The following is a 24,048-nucleotide window of genomic DNA, read 5'->3' as shown; positions in this document are numbered from 1 at the left end:
CTTAAGGGGTCCTCCTTCACCAAAGTGGAGTCTGATAGATCCTTCCTTGAATCCTAGGAATTGTTTGTCATTTGGGCTTCAGGGTCATCCTCGTTATCTACTCCTCTATACCTTGTGGTGAATCCAAAAGTTATTGTTCATGCTACAATAATACTACATGAAATATTGTAGCATAAACAATAAAACCAATTTGATCCTCTGCACTCGAAGTTATCGTTCATGCTACAGCAATTTAGTGTAGCATAAACAGTAAATTAAATCTGCTCCACCACACTTGAAGTTACTATTCATACTATAGTATTTTACAGTATCATAAACATTAAAGCAAATCAAACCTATAAAAACTTGGATCATTCTTTAAGTATAGAGGAGTAAATATGACTTCTAAATCAAATATTTTAAATTTGGATCATTCTTTAAGTATAGCGGAGTAGATATGATTTTTAATTTTAAACATACAATAATTAAATTAAATGTATTAAAACTTGGAGAAAAACAAGTTCAAAATGTAGTGTTTAAAAAATAGAGGGTCATGCTTTGCACGGGATTCACATTAGTAATTTGTAATCTCAAGATTATTTATATAGATGCGCAGATCTCAAGGTTTCCGTGTAATTACACCATCCCTTAGTTTACTGAATTGCAATTACTCCTATGATCTATGCATCAACCTCATAGGTTCATGTATCCTTGCTCTACATAATTATAGATATTTGACTGTACAAGGTTCCTCTATCAATCAAGCACTCGGATCAAACATACCATCACCTACATTACCAGCACAATGACAATCAGCTCTACCTTGTCGTTCTTTGAAATCACAATTTACAAACACCACTCTAACCAAATATTTTCAACTACATTAAAAAAAAACCACTGCCACCACTTAATTAATTATGACCACAGTTACAACAAACGGCCGCAGTGTCTTAAAAACTTATAATACAACAAACCAAAATTATAGAAACCATAATTAGATTCCAATATGGCCAACTACACTACAACACAAATCTTATTACATCCCTTAACATCAACCAGCTAATGCTCTTCAGCAGTGAAATCAGGTTCTGAAGGCTTCTGCAACAACATCACAGGCAACCTCTCCTGCAATCTAGCCTTTCTCGTTCCATTCCTTCGCAACATCCTCAAAGCATTTAGAGCAAACCTTGAAGCATAAATAGTAGCACCGAGACTTGGCGAACTTCCATTTTCTTTCACTAGCGCTGCTTGCAAGCGATTTTCTTCTTCTCTCAGGGACTCTTCAAGCTTCTTTCTTGAATATCGGCGCCAAGCTGCTTGAATGAAACAAGCAGCCCAGGTTCTCCACTGCTGTGAATAGAACCTGAAAGTGTGTCGAAGCTGCTTGCTATGGAGTCTTCGGAACTGGGAGGCAACGAATTTGAGGTCATCTGCCATAAGAGCGAAAGCTTCGACCTCTGTGAGAGTCTTAACTGTTCTAGTTGAGGATGGAAGGCTAGAGGAGTTGTGGGGGTCAAGAGCCCAGGTGAGGAGCTCTTCTCCGCAGAAATCTCCTGCCTTGAGGTATTCAGAGTTGAAGAATCCTGTTCTGCCACCATTTGTGGTGACGCTCACCAGTTTTCCTCGCATGATGAAGAGCATTTCATCCACAGGGTCTCCTTCACGAATGATACAACTTTCTTCTGTGTAGAGAACGGGTTTTAGACGGTCACATAAGGCGTCCATAAGCTGATCGTCCATCTTTTCAAACAATGGAACCTACAGGGAAAAGAGAAGTTAACAGAAAAGAGCTTAGAAAAGAAACCACTGCTGAATTGATTTAGAAAGGAGTTCAGAAGGGAAAAGGGAGTTAGTAGACTGCTTAGAATATGTGTTTGAATTTCGGTCCACGTGTGTCTCGTGTAAAATAAGTTGACAATGAACGGTGTGTATTACTCATTTCTGTAGCCCATCATATAGTGTGTTGTGCGGTAAGAGACGAATTTTGTTTCTACAAAACAATGAAGTGCTACTTATACACATAACACATCTCTACATTGTATGATTTTTCTTACACAAGTCAAAGAATGAAGATTGAGGTTAAAAGTTCAAATGGTTCAAAAGATGTCCATTTAGAGTTATCGAATCATCTCCTTGTGCATGCAAAGTCAGGTGCAACATGCACTCTATTTCCTCGTATGAGAAAAAGGGATGTTGTCCATTCATCAACTAGCCTCATTTGTTCTATTATAAAATATATATATTTCACCTTTTATTGAGTTAATCTTTAAACTATTTGTTTTTTTTTTACATTTACATTCTAGAACATGGACAACAAGATAGCAACTTGGATCATTTAAAAGGTTTTTTCAATTCCAATGGAAACTTCCACTTGAAACAAATGTTGTTCAAAATCTACAAATTCAACCTGACATGTACCTGTACAACAAGCCCAGCAACATTGGGACCTAGTGCAGCTCAAACTGAGGAAGGGCAAACTCAGTATCAAAATTGTGGTGCTTCGTCGTTACTGGTTACTGCATAATGTGATTAGAACTTATTAGACTGGTATATGACACTTCACGTACCTCAGGTACGACTCCAGAACTTGTCACTTCATCACTAATTGCGGATACTGGTCCTTTGTGTCCATTTGCTTACAATCTGCTCATTTTATTGATTCATTGTTGTGTGAGTTAATCACTTTGGTCAGTATGATAGCATACCAAAGGTTCCCAGATGATCTTTATCCGGCACATCCTTGATTAGTTAAATATATAATATTGACTTGTTTTGTTTACCTTTAGGGTAGATGAAGACTTTCTATTGCATCTGTGAGCTTGCTTGAATCTTGCATTTGCTTTACTGTTGCGGGCGATGTCTTAACTAGGAAAAGAAAAGTGGCATGGTCTCTTGTTATTACTTTCCTCCAATTGTTAATTACATAGGTTACACATAAAACAGCCACAAGAACAAAACACAAAAGAACGTAGGTTAACCCTCAAACTGAAAGGGACATCATTTGTATCCATATTTTCATATTCATTATTCCAGAACCTTCCGGGAGCCCTACGCCTCATCAAATTGCCTGTTGGAAGTTTCTAAAAACAGCAACATATATAGTTCATCACTTACAATGTGTGCCTGGGCATGTGTGTGAGGTCTGAGGGCTTAAACCATTCCATCATTATTTCGACAATGGTTCAAAACATGTTGCACACATAAAATTGAATTGCAAACATAGAAAATTGCCGCGTAGACATGATTAAACTGAAAGCTTATTAACAAAAGCATCTCGCATATGCCTGATCGGTTAGCATGATGTGATTGCCACTGGCAACGAACAACAAAGAATATGTTGTGTGAAAATAAGAGAATATGTTGCTTGAAAATGACTTACCCTCATTAGTAGTGCAAGACAAAGGTGGCGTTTTATGTCCCTTCTAATGTCTTTGGGCAGGTTACGGAGGAGACTCTCTTCATCAACCCCTCTAGTTTCTTGCCACCTATACTGCTCATAACGACGTATCCTGTCCTTTAAGCTATCAGGAAGCAGGCGATGTGACATCCATTGCTCTGCATCTTGCCTCTTCACTCTCATTTCTTCTATTCTCACAGTGGTCGATTGCAAGTAAGTCTGTGACAGCAGTAAACGTCCGTTTTAGCTCACAACAAAGATGGAGAAATTCAATGGGACCTCAAATTGTATTCTAACATTGCAGTTCACAGCAGCAAGTGACATAATCTCTAGATGCAGAATCACTTTCATGCATGCAAAGATACAATGAGTTGGTGCTTCTAGTGCTATCCAATTGTACAATAAATACACTGTTGTCAACTTAATCTGACATCAAGATTGGAGAAATACAATGGGAGTTTTAGCTTCTTTTTAAAGATGGGAGTTCAATGTGCACATACATGAACCTAACGTCTAGATGCACAATTAGAGGCTTGTGGTATGATAATACACATTCCACACACCCATAGCAAGGCTTTATTTTTCTCTGGGTGGAAACGAACTAGAAGTTTGCTCTCACCAAGAACTACATGGTCGGCAACCCATGACCCGCACCAAGGTTAGCAGGCATTCATGTTCCACACACACAGTAGAGCGAAATTTTACAAGGTAAAAGTTAGTTCCAATATATCAAACTACATTCTAGCCACTCCAATTGGCCATTCAGCTATCTCACATTAACCTACGTGCTGGTAAAAGAATAGGTATGCTCCACAGTTCTCTGCACAGAAGCAAAACGTTTGTGTCATCAATCAAAATATGATCTGGATCACCCCAGTAGGTCACCAGTCATCCACACTGTCCATCTAAAATTTCATTTTATTAAATGAATATGACGGAGAATCATGTATTCTCAAAGCTTATAGGCCATGTATCAATTTGCCCTTATGTTCAGCAGTTCATAGGCATTAGATGAACATGTTCTAGATCTTCAAAATATATTTTATTCGTCAATTTCACAAGATCAATATGAACATGTGAATATCAGCTGTTTAGGTGGTCTGTCCATATGTGTGCATACACGTACATATATACATATACACACGCATATCATACATAGGCATAAAAACAGATACATGTTTATGTATGCTTATATGGATAATGGATATGTATTGTGTAATATATGCATTTGTGTGAAAACGCACTCTGTGCGGGTTGTCGTCTTCTTTTTCTTTTTTTTGATGGGTTTTTTTTGGGGGAGGGGGGTGTAGAAAGAGGGAGAGGAGAATATTTATGAGTTGGTGGCTCATTACTCATTAGGCTGAACGAGTTAACAAGAGATGAGAGGTGGGGAGGTTCATCCTACTAGTCGAATGTGATTAGAAAAAATAGGTGGTCCTTATCTTCTCAGCTCTTGGTGGCTCATTTGCTAAATGAACTGCCACATCATAAACAATGTTTTCAGTGTGATATGGTGATCTTTTGTGGGCTTCTAGGATACTGATTAATTGGGATACCGATTAATTCGCTATGATGTTGGCATGTTGATTTAATTCCTCAAGCTTCTACTTCGTTTTAATCTTTGATAGCATTTGTAGCACGTTGAACAAGAACTTTTCCAAAGTTTACACATTCAGAAATTGCTTCCACCAGGCACATGAGTTTTCCCAGAATCCTCCCCCTAAAAAAGTTAACAGTTAGTTATCGAGTTCACAAGAATGATTATCTATCAGAGAACCCCATTGTGCAATGGGGATTATTCAATTTACCAAGGGTGTTGCATTGGCAAGAGTTGACATCAAGAACCGATGTGAAACTCCAATAAGTCCTTTGCCGACCCCTTCCTATATAGCCAGTATTTTTTTAAAATTTATGGGAAAGGGTTCTTGCTGTTGACAATAGTGGTGATGCAGTGGCGGTTGTGTGCGTGTGTTCCCATACACGCATGCACACATAACACCCATATATGTGAAAGTATATGTGTAATACGCATGTGTGTTTTGGGGGTTGGGGTTGGGGTTAGGTTTAGGGGTGGGGTGTTTACATGAACATATGAATGCAAGGAACTTACAAGTGCATACACTCAAAATGAGAATTTAAGGTAAGCAACTCCATATAATAGAGTTCCTCTCTACAAACTTAAAAACATATAGTACTGAGTTCTTTGATAGACACAAGGTAGATAAACTTATTTGACTCTGAATGCAGCACCTAGTATATCTTGAGTAATTCATAAAGGAATGAACAAAGTTATAAGAGCCTTTGACCTGCAGGTCAATTTCTATAAGAAACTGCAGTCATTTTTCAAGCCCTAACATTCTATTTTGATTAAGTCAGCAAGCACTAAAACAAAATTAAAGTCAAACTTTAAGATAAAAGAAAAATAACAAAAAAACATATCTGATCTTGCAATAATTAAGACGCAACATATCAACTTAGCATTTATTTATCTTCCATATTCTTTCTAATCAGTGTATTTCTCTTCAGTGTATTTGTCTTCCATGTTTTTTTCTATTCAGTGTATTTCTCTTCAGGCCATCTTTAGACCTCTTAACTGTCACATGTATTTATCTTTCATCTATGCTAAATGCTCGGTTGTTGAAAGAAGAGGACTATGGCAACACTAGAATGATTTTCAATCTCGAGTGGATGGCCCCTGGTTGCTAGGAGGCGATTCTAATGCATTCTTTATCCCCATGAGAAATTAGGAGGGTAATCACCGGACTTGGTTTCTATTAGAGAATTCATGGCATGCGTTAATTCCTTGGGTGTTTTCGATTGATGGCTTTCAGGGCAACAGATTCACTTGGTGGAACGGCAAGGCACTAGAATTGTGTGGTCGAGGATCGATAGTCTTTTACAATTCAGAATGGCTATCTAAGTTTGGCACTCGTATTATTTCTCATCTCAGCAGAACTTTTTCAGATCATGCTCCTATGGTAGTATCTCATGACAAGCAATTTCACTCAGGTTCTAATTCTTTTAAATTTCAGATGTGGACATATGACGAGACCTTTCTCTTGGAAGTGAAGGAATGTTGAGCTCAACCCTTGTTCGACTCTCCTCGTCATTTTTAGAGAAAATTGTAAAGACTCAAAATCAGATTGAAAAACTGGGACTGGAATACCTTTGCAACATTCATGAAAAAGTAAAATTAGCAAAGCAGGCTGTTATTCAGGCTGAAGAATTGGTGCAACAAGATAATTCTCCTCAGGCCCTTGATTTACTTCATAATACGAATGATAGGTTCAGCAAGTGTTGTTGCAAGAGTGTACTTGGAGACAGAAATCCAGGATAAATTGGTTGAAAGAGGGGATAGAAACACGTCCTTGTCTCATACTACCATATTGAATAAAAGAAAACAGCTCTTATTAACAAAATTCAGTTGGATGATGGATCTTGGACTGAGGATAGGGACCTCATTTTTCTTCAGGAAGAAAATTTCTTCAAGTCCTTTTGCCTCAGAACCGCATGTGACAAACTCAGAGATGTTGAATTTCATCCCACAATCAATAACGGAGCAGGATAATTTATCTTTGACTTAGATTCTTTCTTTTGGGGAGATCAAATTAGCTATTTCAGATATGAATCTTGATGGCACACTTGGATCGATGGGTTCCCAGGCCATTTCTGATCTCACAGTTGAGAAATTATCAAATCCAACATTCATGATGCAATTTCAGACGTTTTTATAGAGGCAATTCTCAGAGCATGGAACTCGACTTTCTCTCTTTGATTCTAACGTAGAGGAGCCTGCTAATTTTTCTCAGTTTTGACCAATCTGCAACTGCTTGCATAAAATTACAACAAAAATTATTACTTCTCGGCTCTCCTCCATTCTACCTAAATTGATCGGAGCTGAACAAGGAGCTTTCATAAAAGAGAGAAACATAGTAGAAATATTTCTCTTATGAAATAATTCAGAATATCAACTGAAAGACCCCGTGGGAGGGGGGGATATAGTATTGAAGTTCGAAATGATGAAAGTCTATGATAGGCTTGAGTGGAGCTTTATTTTCGATGTGTTGCAAAGATTCGGATTTTCCAGCTCTTTCATAAAATTGTTAAGAATTGTATCTCTTCAGTTTGGTATTCGGTGTTGGACCTGTTAGTGAACAGATCTTTGTGTGGTTTCTTTTTTTTTTTTTTTGGGGGGGGGGGGGCGGATCCAGGGTGCAATATGTATTTATAGGTCTCGTTCTCCACAAGCCGTGTGCGGCCGTGCGCTCGTTCTTCCCCTAAGAAGTTCTAATCTAGAGGCTTGAAAAGATTTTTTGAAGATAACCCTTGCTTATGCTTCCCAGCAAGTAGAGATGCTCCTATGGCATCACATCTTCTCTATGCTGACGATACACTTATCTTTTGTAATGGTAAAATCTACTTTATCTCGAATCCTTCAGTTTATTCAAAAGTATGAGGAGATATCAGGTCAGAAATTAAATCCTCAGAAAAGCAGACTCTATACTTCACGGAGGATCACACCCACTCGTATCAATATTATTAAAGATATTTTTAGAGGGGGGACATGGCCTTTAATTTACCTCGGCGCTCCTATAGCTGAGGGAAAATTGAAGAAGGTTCATTTTCAGTTTCTTATTGATAAATTGACCAATTTAATTGCAATATGGAAAGCTCAATTGTTATCAGCAGGTGGTAGACTTATTTTATCATCGCATGTGATTCCCAATCTACCTTTCCATCTTTTTGCTGCTATACCAGTTCCTAAATCCATCATTTATGATTTGCAAAAATTATGACTACCTTTTTTTAGGGTTATATTGATGGAATCTCCAAACATTACTAGTGTAGTTGGAAGAATGTATGCAGGCCTAAAGAAGAGGGTGGCATCGGCATTCGAAAGTTGGCTGATTTTCAGAAGGCTCTCTCTTTTAAGATAGTGTGGGTGTTTCTCCTTGGTGATTCTCCCTGGGCTTTTTATATGAGAGAAAATATTTGAAGGGTGCTCATCTCTTAGCTTCAATTGCTCCCACTTCCTCATCTCTTATTTGAAAGATTAGTTTCTCATGTATAAGAGGTTAGGGCATGCTCTAAATGCCTCATTCGATCTGGCGATGCTAATTTTTGGTTTGACCAATGGTGTAGGGATTCAAGTTGGGCGGATTTGGTTGTCAAAGAAGATATCACTTATCCTATTTTAAAAGTCAATGAAGTCTTTCAAGAAAGGGTGTGGAGACATGCGAGTGTAGATTGCCATGTTTTAGATTTCTTAAATGGTTTTCATGATCTATCTTCAGCCCTAGATGACTATGTTTGGTCCAATCACATGATGGGAAATTCTCATTAAAGCATGCTTGGAATGTGGCAAGGGATCAGGCTTTGTCAATTGTTTGGTGAAAAGCTATTCGGAATCCTGTCCACCCAACGAAGATCGGTCTTTTCATGTGGCGATTAATCTAGGACAAGTCATTGATAGACACAAAGGTAAGATATAAACTTATTTGACTGCTGAATGCAGCACCTAGTATATCGCAGTAATTCGATAAAGGAAATGAACAAAGCTTATTAAGAGCCTTTGACCTGCAGGTCAATTTCTATAGGAAACTGCAGTCATTTTTCAAGCCCTAACATTCTATTTTTGATTAAGTCAGCACAGCGACTAAAACCCAAAGATTAAGTCAAACTTTTAAGATAGAAGAAAAATTTAACAAAAAAACATATCTGATTCTTGCAATAATTAAGACGCAACATATCAACTTAGCATTTATTTATCTTCCATTTTATCTTCTTTCTTAATCAGTGTATGTTCGTCTCAGTGTATTTTTGTCATTCCATTGTTTTTTTCTATTTCAGTGTATTTCTCTTCAGGCCATCTTTAGACCTCTTAACTGCTCACATGTCATTTATCTTTCATTCTATGCAAATGCCCTCGGTTTTGTTGAAAGATAGAGGACTATCGGCAACACTTAGAATTGTTTCGAATCTCGAGTGGATTGGCCCCTGCTTGAATTAGGAGGCCGCATTCTAATGCATTTCTTTAATCCCATGAGCAATTAGGAGGGGCTAATCACCGGGACTTGGCTTTCTATTAGAGAATTTTTGCATGCGTTTTAATTCCTGGTGTTTTCGACTGAATGGCTTTCATGGCAACAGCATTTCACTTGGGAACGCGCAAGGCACTAGAATTGTGTCGGTCGAGATCGATAGTCTTTTACAAATTTCCAGAATGGCCTATCTAAGTTTGGCACTCGTATTATTTTCTCATCTCAGCAGAACTTTTTCAGATCATGTCTATGGGTAGATTTATCTCATGACAAGCAATTTCGACTTCCAGGTTCTAATTCTTTTAATTTCAGATGTGGACATATCTGCACGAGACCTTTCTCTTGAAGTGAAGGAAGTGTGAGCTCGAACCCGTTGTCGACTCTCCTTCGTCATTTTAGAGAAAAATTGTAAAGAACTCAAAATTCAGATTTGAAAAACTGGGGACTTGCGAATACCTTTTTGCCCAACAATTCATGAAAAAGTAAAATTAGCAAAAGCAGCCTGTTATTTCAGGCTTGAAGAATTGGCATGCAACAAGAATAATCTCCTGCAGCGCCCTTTGATTTACTTTCATAATACGCAATGATAGCGTTCACAATGTTTGTTGCAAGAGTGTACTTTGGAGACAGAAATCCAGGATTAAATTGGTTGAAAGAGGGGATGGAAAACACGTTCCTTGTCTCATACTACCATATTGAATAAAGAAAACAGCTCTTAATTACAAAATTCAGTATGCGATGCATGGATCATTGGACTGAGGATAGGGACCTCATTTTTCTTCAGCGTAAGAAACATTTTCTTCAAGTCCTTTTTTTTGGCCTGTCCAGAACCGCATGCGTGACCAAACTCAGGAGGATGTTGAATTATCATCCCCACAATCAATAACGCAGCAGGATATTTATCTTTGAACTTAGATTCTTTTTGGGAGATCAAATTTAAGCTATTTCCAGAATATGAATAATCTCCTAGTTTCTTTCTTTTGCTTGTCTTCTTTCCTGTGTTTATGCCATCTTTTCTTTCTTTTGTTCTTTTATTTCATTTTTTTTCCCTCTCTCCGTTTTCTTACCTCTTTTTTTTTCTCTCTCTATCTCTTTTTTCCCTTTTCCGTATTTCTATCCCACGCTTTTTCTCCTTCCTTGTTCTCTCGGGATGGCCACACTTGGATCGGATGGGTTCCAGGCATTTCTGATCTTCACAGTGTGAGAACATTATCAAATCCAAACATTCATGATGCAATTTCAGACGTTTTAGTAGAGGCAATTCTCAGAGCATGTTAACTCGACTTTCTCTCTTCATTCATAACGTAGAGGCAGCCTGCTAATTTTTCTCAGTTTTGACAATCTGCAACTGTCCTTATGCATAAAATTACAACAAAAATTATTACTTCTCGGCTCTCCTCCATTCTACCTAAAATTGATCGGAGCTGAACAAGGAGCTTTCATAAAAGAGGCAAACATAGTTAGAAATATTTCTCTTCATGAATAATTCAGAATTATCACTGTCAAAGAACCCCGTGGCGAGCGGGCGGATATAGTATGAAGCTTTCAAATTGCATGAAAGTCTACTGATAAGGCTTGCATCGAGCTTTATTATTCGATGTGTTCAAAGATTCGGATTTTCCAGCTCTTTCATAAAAATTTGTTTACAGAATTGATATCTCTTCAGTTTGGTAATTCGCGTGCTTGCGACCTGTTAGTGAACAGATCTTTTGTCTGTGGGGGGGGGGGGGTGGGGGAGACTTTCTTTTTTTTTTTTTTGGGAGGGGGGGGGCGGATCCAGGGTGCAATATGTATTTATAGGTCTCGTTCTCCACAAGCCGTGTGCGGCCGTGCGCTCGTTCTTCCCCTAAGAAGTTCTAATCTAGAGGCTTGAAAAGATTTTTTGAAGATAACCCTTTGCTTATTGCCTTCCCAGCAAGCTAGAGATTGCTCCTATGGCCATCACATCTTCTCTATTGCTGACGATACACTTATCTTTTGCCATTGCTAATGGCTAAAATCCTACTTTATCTCAGATCCTTCAGTTTATTCAAAAGTATGAGGGAGCATATCAGGTCAGAAATTAAATCCTCAGAAGCAGCACTCTATACTTCACGGAGGATCCACCCACTCGTATCAATATTATTTAAAGATATTTTTTAGAGGGTGGGACATAGGCCTTTAATTTACCTCGCCTCTATAGCTGACGGGGAAATTAAGCCGAAGAAGTTTTCCATTTTCAGTTTCTTAATTGATAAAATTGATCTCATTTAATTTGCATATGGAAAGCTCAATTGTGTTAATCAGCAGGTGCGAGTTTCGTAGACTTATTTTATCATCGGCTATGTGATATCCCAATCTACCTTTGCCCATCTTGTTTGCTGGCTATACCAGTTCCTAAATCCATCATTTAATGATTTGCACAAAAATATGACTACCTTTATTTTAGGGTTATATTGATGCGAACTCCAAACATATAGTTGTAGTTGGAAGAATGTAGCGAGGCCTAAAGAACGAGCGTGGCATCGGCATTCGAAAGTTGGCTGATTTTGAGAAGGCCCTCTCTCTTTAATATAGTGTACGGTGTTTCTCCTTGTGATTCCCCTGGGCTTTGTTTATATGACAGAAAAATATTTGAAGGGATGCTTCATACTCTTCAGCTTCGAATGCTCCCATGTCCTCATCTCTTACTTGAAAGCTATTAGTTCTCATGTTATAAGAGGTTAGGACTGCTCTTAATAGCCTCATTCGATCTGGGCGATGCTATATTTTTTGATGTTTGACCAATGCGATCGTAGGGATTCAATGGGTGGAGCGGATTTGGTGGGTGTCAAAGAAGATATCACTTTATCCTATTTTAAAAAGTCAATGAAGTTCTTTCAAGAAGGGTGTGGAGAAGCGAGTGTAGATTGCCATGTTTTTAGATTTTCTTAAATGGTTTTCATGATCTTCTTCAAGCACCTAGATGACTATGTTTGGTCCAATCAACTATGAATGGGAATTCTCATTACAAGCAACGCTTGGAATGTGGCAAGGGATCAGGCTTGTGTTCAATTGTTTCTGTGAAATGCTATTCGGAATCCTGTCCACCCAACGAAGATCGGCGGCTCTTTCATGTGGCGATTAATCTAGAAAGGTTGCCTTTGATTATAATATCGCTAGTGCTCGCGATTTCTATCGCTGTTTGCCTGCCGGTATGTCTGTGCGATGTTGTGTTCAGAAATAAGTTGAAAATATAGACCATGTCTTTATAGGAGGCAAATCAGCTAAACTTCTTTGGGTAGTGGTTGGCTAGTGCTTTCAATATTTGTCTAGAAAATAATACTTCCATATCCTTATGGCTTAACTTCTTCTGGAAAGGCACTAATCTGAATTCTATGCACGATATGCTTCGAATATGTCTACCATCTATTCTTTGTTAGGAATTATGGTTAGAGAGGAACAAGCGAATGTATGAAAACAAAGCTCCACGATACAGTTGAAATTTAGACTCTTACAATGAGGTTTAGATCTAAGTAAAATATTCACCTCGAAGATCACCTGCTCAAGTATGGTGAAAGAGGATTTGGCTTTGGTTAATATGCTGGATAACACTTTTTTGTCACTAAGATGGTGTTAGTTAAATGGAATAAGCCGACCATTTTTTATTATGAACTTAACACATATGGTGTAGCTATTCAAAACCCTGGTCCTCGTGGTAAAGGGACAGTGATTCATGACCAAGTAGGGAGAGTGGTAGCGGTGAAATCTGTTAGCTTTGGTATTGGTTCTAATTTTTGGGCTGAATTAATGGTTTTTAGAGAGGGCCTAATTTTATGCAGAGATATGTAAATCTGCAATGTTGAAGTTGAAGGTGATTCTCTCATTATGGTTGACTTTACAAAAGTTCAACTGCTCCTCCATGGCAATTATGATCATCATGCAATTGTTATCATGCAATTGTTATCCTCCATGACTTTTAACATCAACCACATTTACAGAGAAGCTAACTCCGTAGCAGTCAGATTGGCAGCAAATGGTGGTGGGTTTTCATCTCACGATCTTTTTGCTTCAGAAACGAATCTTCCCCAAAATGTTAGGCTCGCTTTATTTGATGATAGATTGGGCCTCCCGCATATAAGGAAGAAAGGCATATCACGCCGTAATTGATAGTCCATCGAGTTCCCACCTTTATTTTTTGAAGTATCTTTCTTGTATGGGGTTTCGGCTGTTCCAGCCTGTGTGTGTGTGTGTGTGTGTGTGTGTGTGACTGCGTGTGTGTTCCGCTACCAGCTCCACTTGGATGATAAAAAATGCACCTGCTGCAAGCACTGCAGTATGGCAGCCCATCGGCTAATGCACATGGTAACAGAAATCCTAGTAGATGTTCATATAATAGTTACTCATTGAAGAACTTTAGGCAACCCATGTGAGACACCAAGATAAATTTTTCCATGCTGGGAGATGCTAATAAAAGTATCACTGATGTGTAAATCATTTCTATTTTTGGTATGATTTAGATATTTAAAGAAAAACAAATGCAAACTTGTCTGCAACATCAATTTTCCAAGATTTTTTTTTTATCAGAACCAGATTTTAAAGAAGTCAGTAGGTGTATAAGTACAAAACATTACATACGCAAAGGACAAGAGCCTGTATCAGGAATGCTTAAAAAGAAAAAAAAATATCAACCATTATCAATAGGTTCCCAAAGACTATCTGATACACAAATGAAGTCATGAATAAAACAGAAGCATGAGAGGGGAAAAAACGATTTGACCTGCATATTGCCAATGAGAAGTGCAAATAAGACCAAGCCAGAGATGGAGATGAAAACAGCAAACAATATCTCCCAAACATAAGTACTTGTCTCCAGATTTTGGCCAAGAGAACTGCAGGAAAAAAAACTAGAAGCTATCAATATAATAAAATAACATCTTATTTCATGTTAGAGGTACAAATGAATATAGGCAGTAACGAAAGCGAATACAACTACTACCATGAAATAAGTTACTTCAACGAATTTTTAATTTGTTAATATATATGGATAGTCTACAGATATGAGATAGAACCAGCAACTGTATGAGAGTTTCAGATTGAACGGACACATGGTTTTAGTTAGATTCATTGACAGGAAAATGGAAGGCCAATCACTACTACATTTAATCGGAACAGGAAAATGGAAGGCCAATCACTACTACAATTAATCGGAACTCTGTTCAATTAATTGCTGGATATGGACATGGATAGTAGAATCTTTCACAATTCATGTTGTACCTTTAGGGTGAAAGAATTACTAGAGACGGAGACGAGATAAAAGTGGAAATATAGCTCCAGGATCAGCTCGCCCAGTGGCAAGAAATAAGCATTACTGACCAACAGAACACAGTAGTTTCACAAGTAGGCATTGACCTGCATTTTTCACATTTGACATTTCTTGCAAAAATGATGCTGTGACTAGAAACAAACAGAAGGGCAATTCTTAAGATTCAAATGACAAGAGATATAAGATGCGTCTCGGTGTAAATCATAGGAAGATAGGAACAGATTTGTTCCCTCTTCTTGTGCTCCTTCACAGCCTATATTTAAAAGATCTGCAGCTTAAAGTTGGAAATGAGGATAAAATCTAAGATATTGGTGAGCAATTCAAGGATAAAGATTACCTACTTGACCTATCAGGAGTTTTCCTAGCAATTCATCTTTGGAAAGACACAAAAGAAACGACATGAGGACGTTCATGGAAAATTAGTACAAATGATAATGTTACTTCTCTGGCTAACTAGTGATTATGCTGGTTGGGGAACTTGCATCTGTGTGCAGAGCTGTGATGTTATCATTATTATTTTCTATAATTTCTATACATTTAAGTTATATTTATATCTATGCACGTGTGTAGAAACAGGAATTGCTGAAAACTACATTTCCAGTGGCTATGAGCAAATCACGGATATAAAGTTCTAGCTTGCATCAGAATTACATCATTCAATCACAAACAAGAAGTAACATGTATGCCTTTGGCCAGAAATGGTAAAAGATTTATTACAGGAAACATAATAGTCGTTTGTAGTCTGTACAAACCTCAGATTTTGTAATCCCCACCAAAGACAGTAAAATAACTTCGGCCAGAAATTCCACGACTGAACAACATCTCCAAGAGCTGAAAGGTACATGCCAAAGTTGAAGTTTTCATTGTCTTTATCTATCTTGCAATGTGCAGATACAATCTTATTAACTTGAACTGGAACTTTTCCACAGTACCAGGAGGTGCTTGAGCAATTGGTATCAACACATGTTTGTGTCCAACATGCATATTCTCGTTCGATAGAAAGAAAGTACCAGAATGCTCCAAGTACCTGACAGAAAATTTCAAATAATGTTTGAAGCCCATTAAAAAAGGAATCGTGTTTAAGTAAAACCAGCACTTCGAATAACCAGATATATTGGGTACAGTAACCAAGTGGCAAAATTCTACACAAGATTGGAACATGTTATCTATGCTACAAAGTTGTAGTTTTTTTATTTATAGAATTATTTTCAGTGGCAGTTATGTTGGCTCTCTGACATAAGCAAAACTATCAGTCGATAACTAAATCAAAGAACAGTAAATGTGGTTCAAACTCCAGGGATGTCCATTCTATGGAATATTATAAAAAACAAAGACATCATGACTTCATAAGCTGAGTGATGTAGGACGATCCCTTGGAAAATCACAAAGGAACATATGATAGATGCAATGTGAGTGTGCATGTGTGCCTGTGTTTGGGACGGGTTGGAGGTGGGGTTGGGGAGTGAAGGGAAGGAGTGGGTGCCGGAGATAATCTCTTAAGACTATTATTGTTAGAGATGGAAATGAAAATTTTTAAGTTCTCAATATATAATCATATGATTTTTATTATTTAAAATTGAGGATTCCAAGTATGAGCAACAAAACCTGAGCAGATGTGAATGTTGTGGTGTGAACTGCATGACTATAGACAAGATATATAATGCAATGGGCTTAGAAACAATTAGGCATTGTAAACGTGACTTATATATGTGGATTTAGACATCCTTCATTATGAAAGGTATTTTTTCTTTCCTTGAAAACTTAGACAGTGCATAGTTTTATTCCTCCTATATCCTCCATCAATTGACTAGGTAAGAAGTCGCAGCCATATTTGACCTTCATTGAAGCACCAATTAAATTCCCAAAATGATTTATCATTAAATTTTCTTCGATTTTCTTCAAGTTGCCACATTGCCAACTGCAAACACATCATAGGTCTCAGCGGATGTAATTGAAGTCATAATGAAGCAGGTTCTAACACCGCTCCATTGACTACCGCCTCATTCTAACCTTATCTCATTTAACATGTTGAGAAAAATGGTTGGCAGAAACAGTTAATATCAAGAAAAGTGTGTCACAAAGTCCCCAAGTTCCTGACTAGTATACTCCAAAGTCCAATACAAGCATACATGTACAAATACTAAAAGAGACAGTTTTATGAAATGAAGAAGTCCCTTCAGAAAAACACCACCAACAACTTCTTAGAAATAAAAATAGCAAGAAGAGAGAGGGTTTGGTTCCACAATAACAAAGAATGAATATGTTAACTGAATGAATTTCAAAGTATTTGACTAACAAGAAAAGGAGGGGGCAAAATTTAATGGTGATAAAGAAAAAGAACGTGTCAAGTGAATCCATCTAAAATGTTTGACAATCAAGATGAAATGGATCTCAAGTTCCGCCAGTAATAACAATAAAAAATCATCTCTGTACAACCAGAAGTAACGCAAAGAAAAACATTAAGAAGTGTCATTTTTCATTGATAGTGTTAAGCACAGAGCAAGAGAACAGTTACACAACGACAGCAAGATATTTTGGACTCACATGACTTGCAAGCATGTAAAGTAAGAGATTGAAGGCAGCCCCAGCCCATGCTGTCTCAGTGATTATTCCGGCAGAGTTTGTGACTTCCAGATACAGCGGTATGATTCTGACTAGTCTGGGAATGTATTGGAGTACAACAATAAGCATCAGCAAGTTTTTTGCATCCGGATGAGTCGACCCTTTCAATCTTGGTATTATGATGAGAACAACAATCTGAATGGACAGGAAGTGCAATTAAATTTCATGCCAACTCTAGTTTGTTGACCTTCATAAGTAGTTTTCATCAGATACTACTAAGGCAGCAATAAATTTCAGAAAACATGTTCAAAGAAAGAATAACTGCAAAAAGGTTTCGCTACACAGCGTTGGTCTTCATAAAGCCAGCTATAAGGTCAAATTTTCTTCTTTTTCTTTTTCTTTTAATTTTCTGAAAGTGCCTGTGTTAGAACATCACATTAGTAAAACAGAAACTGCAGAAATGTAACTCAGAATTTTTAACCATAATATGGTTATGGAAAAACACGTGAAATAAATAATCGAACTTAAAAATGACCATGGCCAAGCACCAAGGATTAGATTTCCCTCTTTTCTGATTTCAGTCAGAAGGATTTTATATGCGTTGATAAGTCAGCTGAGGTTACATTTTCAATGGACAAATAGAAGCAGAGTAAAGATGTCTTCTGTATGCATATGGGGCTACTGACTACACAAGGGTGCTATTTCTTCTGGTTACAAAATATAATGTGGCACGAAAATGAAAAGAAAGATGGAAGATTACTCTGTGGATGTGAACGTGTTAAACTAGTCTTAGTTAGGACTCCTCTTTGGGTCAGTTGTCAACAGGTTATCAAAAACCAAGTGTTCAGATTAATATTCCCTCACGTCTTTTGGATAAGCCAATCAGGCCTAGCAGAAAGGCTAAGCTCAAACAAGTCAATCACCTAAGCACATGCCCAAACTACCTCCCTGTATGACTCCAGAGTCTCGTATTTATAGCTCATCTCACTTCATCAATTTGACCGTTTATTTAATCCTAGTTAGTGTAGGATACAATCTGACTGTGTCCAATCTTTACTCATTTAATTCCTGACTAAAAAAGGTTTAAGCACATGCCTTCAAAATTCATATGGCCAAGATATCAGCTCCAAAATCAAAGACGCCAAAGGTGATATATCATTCAGCTGTCTTGCATTATAATCGCATGGTACATCCACAGTTTCTTTCATCAGAAACTCAACACTAACTGTGAAGTCAGGGGTTCACCGTGTATTGAACTTTTTCATCAGAAACTCAACACTAACTGTGAAGTCAGGGTTCACCGTGTATTGAACTACTCATCAAACCAACAACCTTATATTCTACATACAGAAACATTCTCCCAAGACCGATAGGCATCAATGCACAAGGAATGAGACTTATGTACCCCTTTTTACATCAAGTTGGATCAAAAGCATGATTAGAACGCCAGAGAAGCTACATGAAAAAAATTAAACTAGTTTTAGTGGTGTGGTGGTATGTCTACCTAACAACAAGCCTAGTGATGGTGCAGAAGTTACAGTTTGACAATTATGAGCAAGTCAAGATATTGTGGTAAAAACAGAGGCCAGTTCACAGATACGTAGACCTACCATTTTAAGTCGTGCACAATAAGCAAATCTGACTGAGGTGCATCTTCAAATTCTCCTAAAATCACAATGAGTATGAGCAAAACGATAACTTGATAAGGTTTGCTACTGCATCAGGTATCAATCTTTAGGCCCAAAATGAACCAAACCTCCAATGAATCACATGCCCAAAAGAAATTCCGACAAACCAGTGGATTTGATTAAACATTGATATACTAAATCCAGAAGAAAAGACACAAAATCCCTATTTGCTAACATAATCTCAGTTAAAATTTCTATTATGCACTTCAGTTTAACCTAAATCCAGTTGCCATGAAGCTTGAAACCGCCTATTATTCTGGTTGTGCTCCAGGTGGACCATCACTAACTCCTCATCATGTTTTATCTAGCTGTGTGGAAGGCCCCGTCATCCCCTCCTATCAGTGATGACAACAAAACAAATCTAAGGGAGATAAGTTTAGCCAAAGTCACACGTTTTTCTTTAACTTTTTTGAGGATAAGTGAAAAATATACTTATTCATTAAAGAAATTAGATCTTGAAAATTCTTTAAGCTATCCGAACACTACAACAATTAACACATTCACAGAATAAAGAAGCCATTTGACTCACCCGCATGCTTCTGAGTTCTAACCAGCACATTTAGACAAACTAAATGATGCTTAAATTTTGATAGAGTTCAAACTTCTTTTCAGGATGTGAGGCTTGCATTGAATGCCACACACATAAAAGCTAATGTTAAACCCCAGAAAATGTTTGCATTTGAAGAGAACTCTAAAATCCATGTAGCCTAAGAAGGAATAAAGATCAACGGGAAAATGTAGAATTTGCTGAAAGAAACTACTTTTAACTCCAAGATTTACTTAAAAGTTACCATTTGCATCAAATAAACTCCACAATAACATATCATGAATATGATATAAACAACAAAGATGGCAATACCTGAGGTAGGGGCAAAACAGCGAGAATGTCAATAAAGAAGTAAGATGATAAATATCGTCTCGCTATTGCTGACCAGTCTTTAACCAAAACTCCCCTTCCAAACACTCGAGAAGGAGGAGCAATGAAACCAGTTCGAAACTGAAAAATGATATGGAGCAAATAAAAGATATCTGTGAAAGACCGCAACACACTTGCTGTTTTTTCTAACTTATAATCCAGATCAACACATTGGTTGTCACGATTGACTACTGGTATGTAAAGGAACAGGGGATCCACAGACACTGCCATCACACATGACAGAACAAATATTTTATTCCACTTTTGAAGAAATGGGCCTTGGGGATCGAGTACTTTGCTTTTAGACTTTGGCCCCTTTATGCTCGAGTCTTCTGGAGAATGATAGTGAAAAATATCCATGAGCATTCCTGATCCCCAACTGACTGCTCTTTGTATGACATGTGCCATTGAAGTAAATAGTTCTCTTCGCCTTCCAGAATATAATATATCAGAACTCAGTGACTGTTCAGAAGTCCAATCCTGAAACCTGCAGATATTTGAGTCGCTTAGTACAGCGGAAAATATTTTAATGTGACCAGAGGTTGTAATACTCCCACTAATCACCTTATAAAGATATCAGCTCCGTTATAAAAATCAATTCTGCATAGACGAGTGTTTAAAGACAACAGACCATTCTCTTAGATCATAATACATCAATCTAATTAAAAGTTAATTAAAATATCTTAGACCATAATACATCAATATAATTAAAAGTTAATTAAAACTTGCACAATTGATGATATCGACATATGAGGATGGAGGACCTTTTTCTAGTGACAACCAAAAATAAAAAGTCAGTAAGCGTAGCATTCACTTAGATTCCCAGCATGTGAATCATGGCTTTTCCCATAGCCTACAGGAACCATTTCTGAACATCCTTTTGTACTATTTCATCTTGGTATATCTTATAGCGCACCACAATGGACAAGAAAACCAAAAACCATTTCTAAGCATCTTTTGTACTCCTTCATCTTGCTATATCTTACAGAACACGCAATAAAAGGCAAAAGAAAACATATCCAACTCATGACTGAAACTGCAAGATAAAATTGAAAATGGTACCAACCCAAGAAGTAATAAAATGAGGTATAGGACAAAAATAAAGTGTTAAAGTGCAAGCGTTCAGGTATAAGCATCATCCTCAGGTTTACCAATTATATTTGTTCAAGTTTTTCTTTCTCGTACAAAGTACCATATCCCACACCCCACCCCAATAGGTAAACCAAAGTTGGTGACCTTTTGGTTTTCCAGGATTTGTATGAAGTATGAACAACTTCATCCTTCCTTCTTGCTCTCCCCTTAGCAGTGTAACAAGCTTCTCTAGTGAAGTACAAAAAGAAGTCATCAACCAAGATACATGGTAACAATTCATTATGACCAAATGCCAGTTAAACACTTATATTTTAATTTTCAAGTTGCAGACCCAGACTCTTTCTTATTCTTCACAGAAAAATTATGCATGCCCTATCATAATACGCCCCTGTTCTGTAGCTAGAAAGGAATTACTCATTCTTCCAGTGATATTGCTTTTTGTTGATTTATAGACAAGCACCCAGTTGCTAGAAAGTTTCATTTTAATTAAACACACCCACAACTAGTAGTCATGAATAGGGGTGGAAACGAACCAAATATTTAACAAATTGTTCGATATTTATTCGCCTAAGTATTCGGTGATATTCGATTCGATAGTTCATTTAGTAATAAACGAATAGTTTTTATTATTCGGATTATAAACAAATACATAGGTACATTCGATTCGTTTGTTTAATAAACTATTTGTCATATAGTTTAGTCCTTAAAATTTCATTTTTGCTGCTTGTAAATATGGAAAAATAGATTTTATTTGTGAATACTATATATCACTAGGTTGCATATTCAACAGGTATATCATGTTTGGTTCTATTGCAAGACAGAGATAACAAATATTTGCCAAATATCTAACAGATATTGACCAAATAATTTGCAAAGATTACCCAAACACTATTAACAAATATTCACAAATAGTTATCAAATATTTGAATACTAACTGAATCGAATTCGCATACGATTTTCTATTTGTATCGAAATCAAACACGAATTCGAATAGTCGGATAGGAGCCGAATACAAATACGAATACTGGGGTATTCGATTTGAATGTGGTTCGCTTCCACCCCTAACCATGCACTTAAATACAGTGTTAAAGAAGAAAGACTAACCTCACAAATCTCTCCTCCTGATGATTCATACTTGATTTCTCAAGCAAATAATTTGGATATTCACCATCCACAGATAAGGCGGCAACATTCCACAGTTTAGAAGATAAATCGAAAGGCTAAAAAGCCACCTCTAAATAAGAAGAATGTCAAAGCAACCCTGTCTCTTTTAACTTCTAGAGTAACTGTATAGGAAAATAAAACAAAAAATAATTGAGCTGCTGCAAAATCACATAATAAATAGAAGTCATGCTACTTTAATAAACTGTGAATGAACACACATATGACTCACACCAGGTTCTTGCAAATTTCCAAGTCCCATGACCCAATATAAAAAAGACTAGTTGGCAAAAATTAGTGCAGCTATACTAAGCCTCTCATGTTCACAAGATGTTTTGGAGTTTAATTGTCATATAAAGATGCAAAGGAACTGTAAGCTTCGCTTGCATAACAAATACAGAAACTTTCGCCGCTTATCAAACAGTCCACTAGTTCTAAGTCCCTTGACAGGTATTTTTCTTGAATATCTTTAACTCAACCATAGAACTAGCGGTAAAAGCGTATTGAAGAGATAAAAGTAATCAGTTATTTGCCCACTAAACAACAAGTAGGGTTGGAGAAAAAATTTCTATCAATTGCAAGCACGAAAATGACCAAAAAAATAAACGGAAAAAACACGACAAGATACTTTTAGCACTAGAACATCAATATATAGACGCAGCTCATTCTAATTCTAATTTAACAAATTGAAGGATCTTAAGAAAAAGACCAGGTGCCATCATGAAGTACTTCACACTCGCGATTATAACAACTATCGATTATAACTTGTAAGCAAACACCGCAAAATAAAAGGCAAAATACAAACTTGATTAACTAAAATAACAATTTTGAAAATAGACATCATATTCTTCAGGCCAAGGGGGAAAGGTATTTGAATTAACGAATCACAAATCTTAAAATCTAGGGATTCAATAAAATGAAGTCTCTTTATATTCATCTTCATTCGAGATTGACTCTGTACTCCAACAATATCTCGAAACAAAATTTAAAAAAAAAATCCAGCAGAAACTGACCTTCGCGAAAGATTGAGGGGAGAAAAGCAAACCCTATCTCCTATCTCATCATAAAGAGGACAACGAGCCTCATCGCGTCTTGCGTCATCGAGTTTGGTATTATCAAACTGGGGCAGAAGAAAAATAATTTTTTAATAGCAACAGGTAAAGAGAGCACTGAGAATAAAATAAGTATTAAAAGGGAAGGGGCGAGTGAGAAAGAAAAGGGAAGGTTCGTCGTGGGTTCCAAAGTGAGGGCCGTGGACTCGCCGGAGTCACGAGTGCCAGCGACAGAAGATAGAAAAATTAGTCAATTTCTACTTCTGAGTCAGTTAGTCGTAAGAAAGTGAAATATGGGATTTTTCCAGCGGCCGGTGGTCGTGGGGTCCGCTTAAGACCGACGCAGCAGTTTCCGCGTCCGCTGTTGTTTTTATTTGTTACTTGTTCAGAAATTACTGCTGAAGGAAGATACGTAGGGGAAGTTACTGCTGAAGAAAGATACTTATGGGGTCTTAATGTGTTTTTCTTTTTTTATTTTTTTCAAAAAACTAGTATTTAGATCAGTGCAAAGCACGGTTTCTAGAAGATTTTCTGTAAATATTGAACATGTTACGAAAATAAAGTATTCTGCTTTAGATATGAAGTATAGTGGTGAAAGTGAACCGAATAATTAATAAACTGTTTGGTTATTATTCGTCCAAATATTCTCAGAAGTTTATTTCGATAGTTCATTTAGTACTAAACAAATAATTTTTAGTGTTCGGCTTATAAATGGATAGAATCTAACCAAAGGTATGTTCGATTAGGTAGTTTATTAACAATTCGATTCGATAACTTTTTAATATAATTTAACTAAATGTATGTTTGATTCTAATAATGCATGTTATATATGTGTTTGCTTATTAATCATGAAACTAATGAGAAAGTTATAAAGTA

General features: G+C 37.0%; 1 protein-coding gene across 1 annotated transcript; it reads right to left on the bottom strand.

Annotated features, from left to right (window-relative positions):
- LOC109840850 (cyclic nucleotide-gated ion channel 1) lies at nt 786-23,442 on the bottom strand. The gene is made up of 8 exons (XM_020409647.1): nt 23,134-23,442; nt 22,064-22,245; nt 19,811-20,354; nt 17,246-17,458; nt 15,454-15,728; nt 14,156-14,267; nt 3,359-3,595; nt 786-1,737 (listed from the first exon to the last, which is right to left on the bottom strand). The coding sequence occupies exons 2-8, from the start codon at nt 22,090-22,092 to the stop codon at nt 1,039-1,041; spliced, it is 2,109 nt and encodes a 702-aa protein (XP_020265236.1). The 5' UTR covers nt 22,093-22,245; nt 23,134-23,442; the 3' UTR covers nt 786-1,038.

The sequence above is a fragment of the Asparagus officinalis genome, chromosome 5, assembly GCF_001876935.1.
Source record: "Asparagus officinalis chromosome 5, Aspof.V1, whole genome shotgun sequence".
Taxonomy (NCBI): Eukaryota; Viridiplantae; Streptophyta; class Magnoliopsida; order Asparagales; family Asparagaceae; genus Asparagus; species Asparagus officinalis.
This window is presented reverse-complemented; position numbering and strand designations above follow the sequence as displayed.

What these genes read in the sequence shown, in the direction of transcription:
- LOC109840850 (XM_020409647.1), bottom strand. Translation starts at nt 22,092, where the DNA reads ATGAATCATCAGGAGGAGAGATTTGTGAG. An exon ending in CTGTTTTGCCCCTACCTCAG is followed by an intron (nt 17,459 to 19,810) that starts GTATTGCCATCT and finishes CTGTCCATTCAG; the next exon opens with ATTGTTGTTCTCATCATAAT. An exon ending in TTCTCATTGGCAATATGCAG is followed by an intron (nt 3,596 to 14,155) that starts GTCAAATCGTTT and finishes CTGCTGTCACAG; the next exon opens with ACTTACTTGCAATCGACCAC.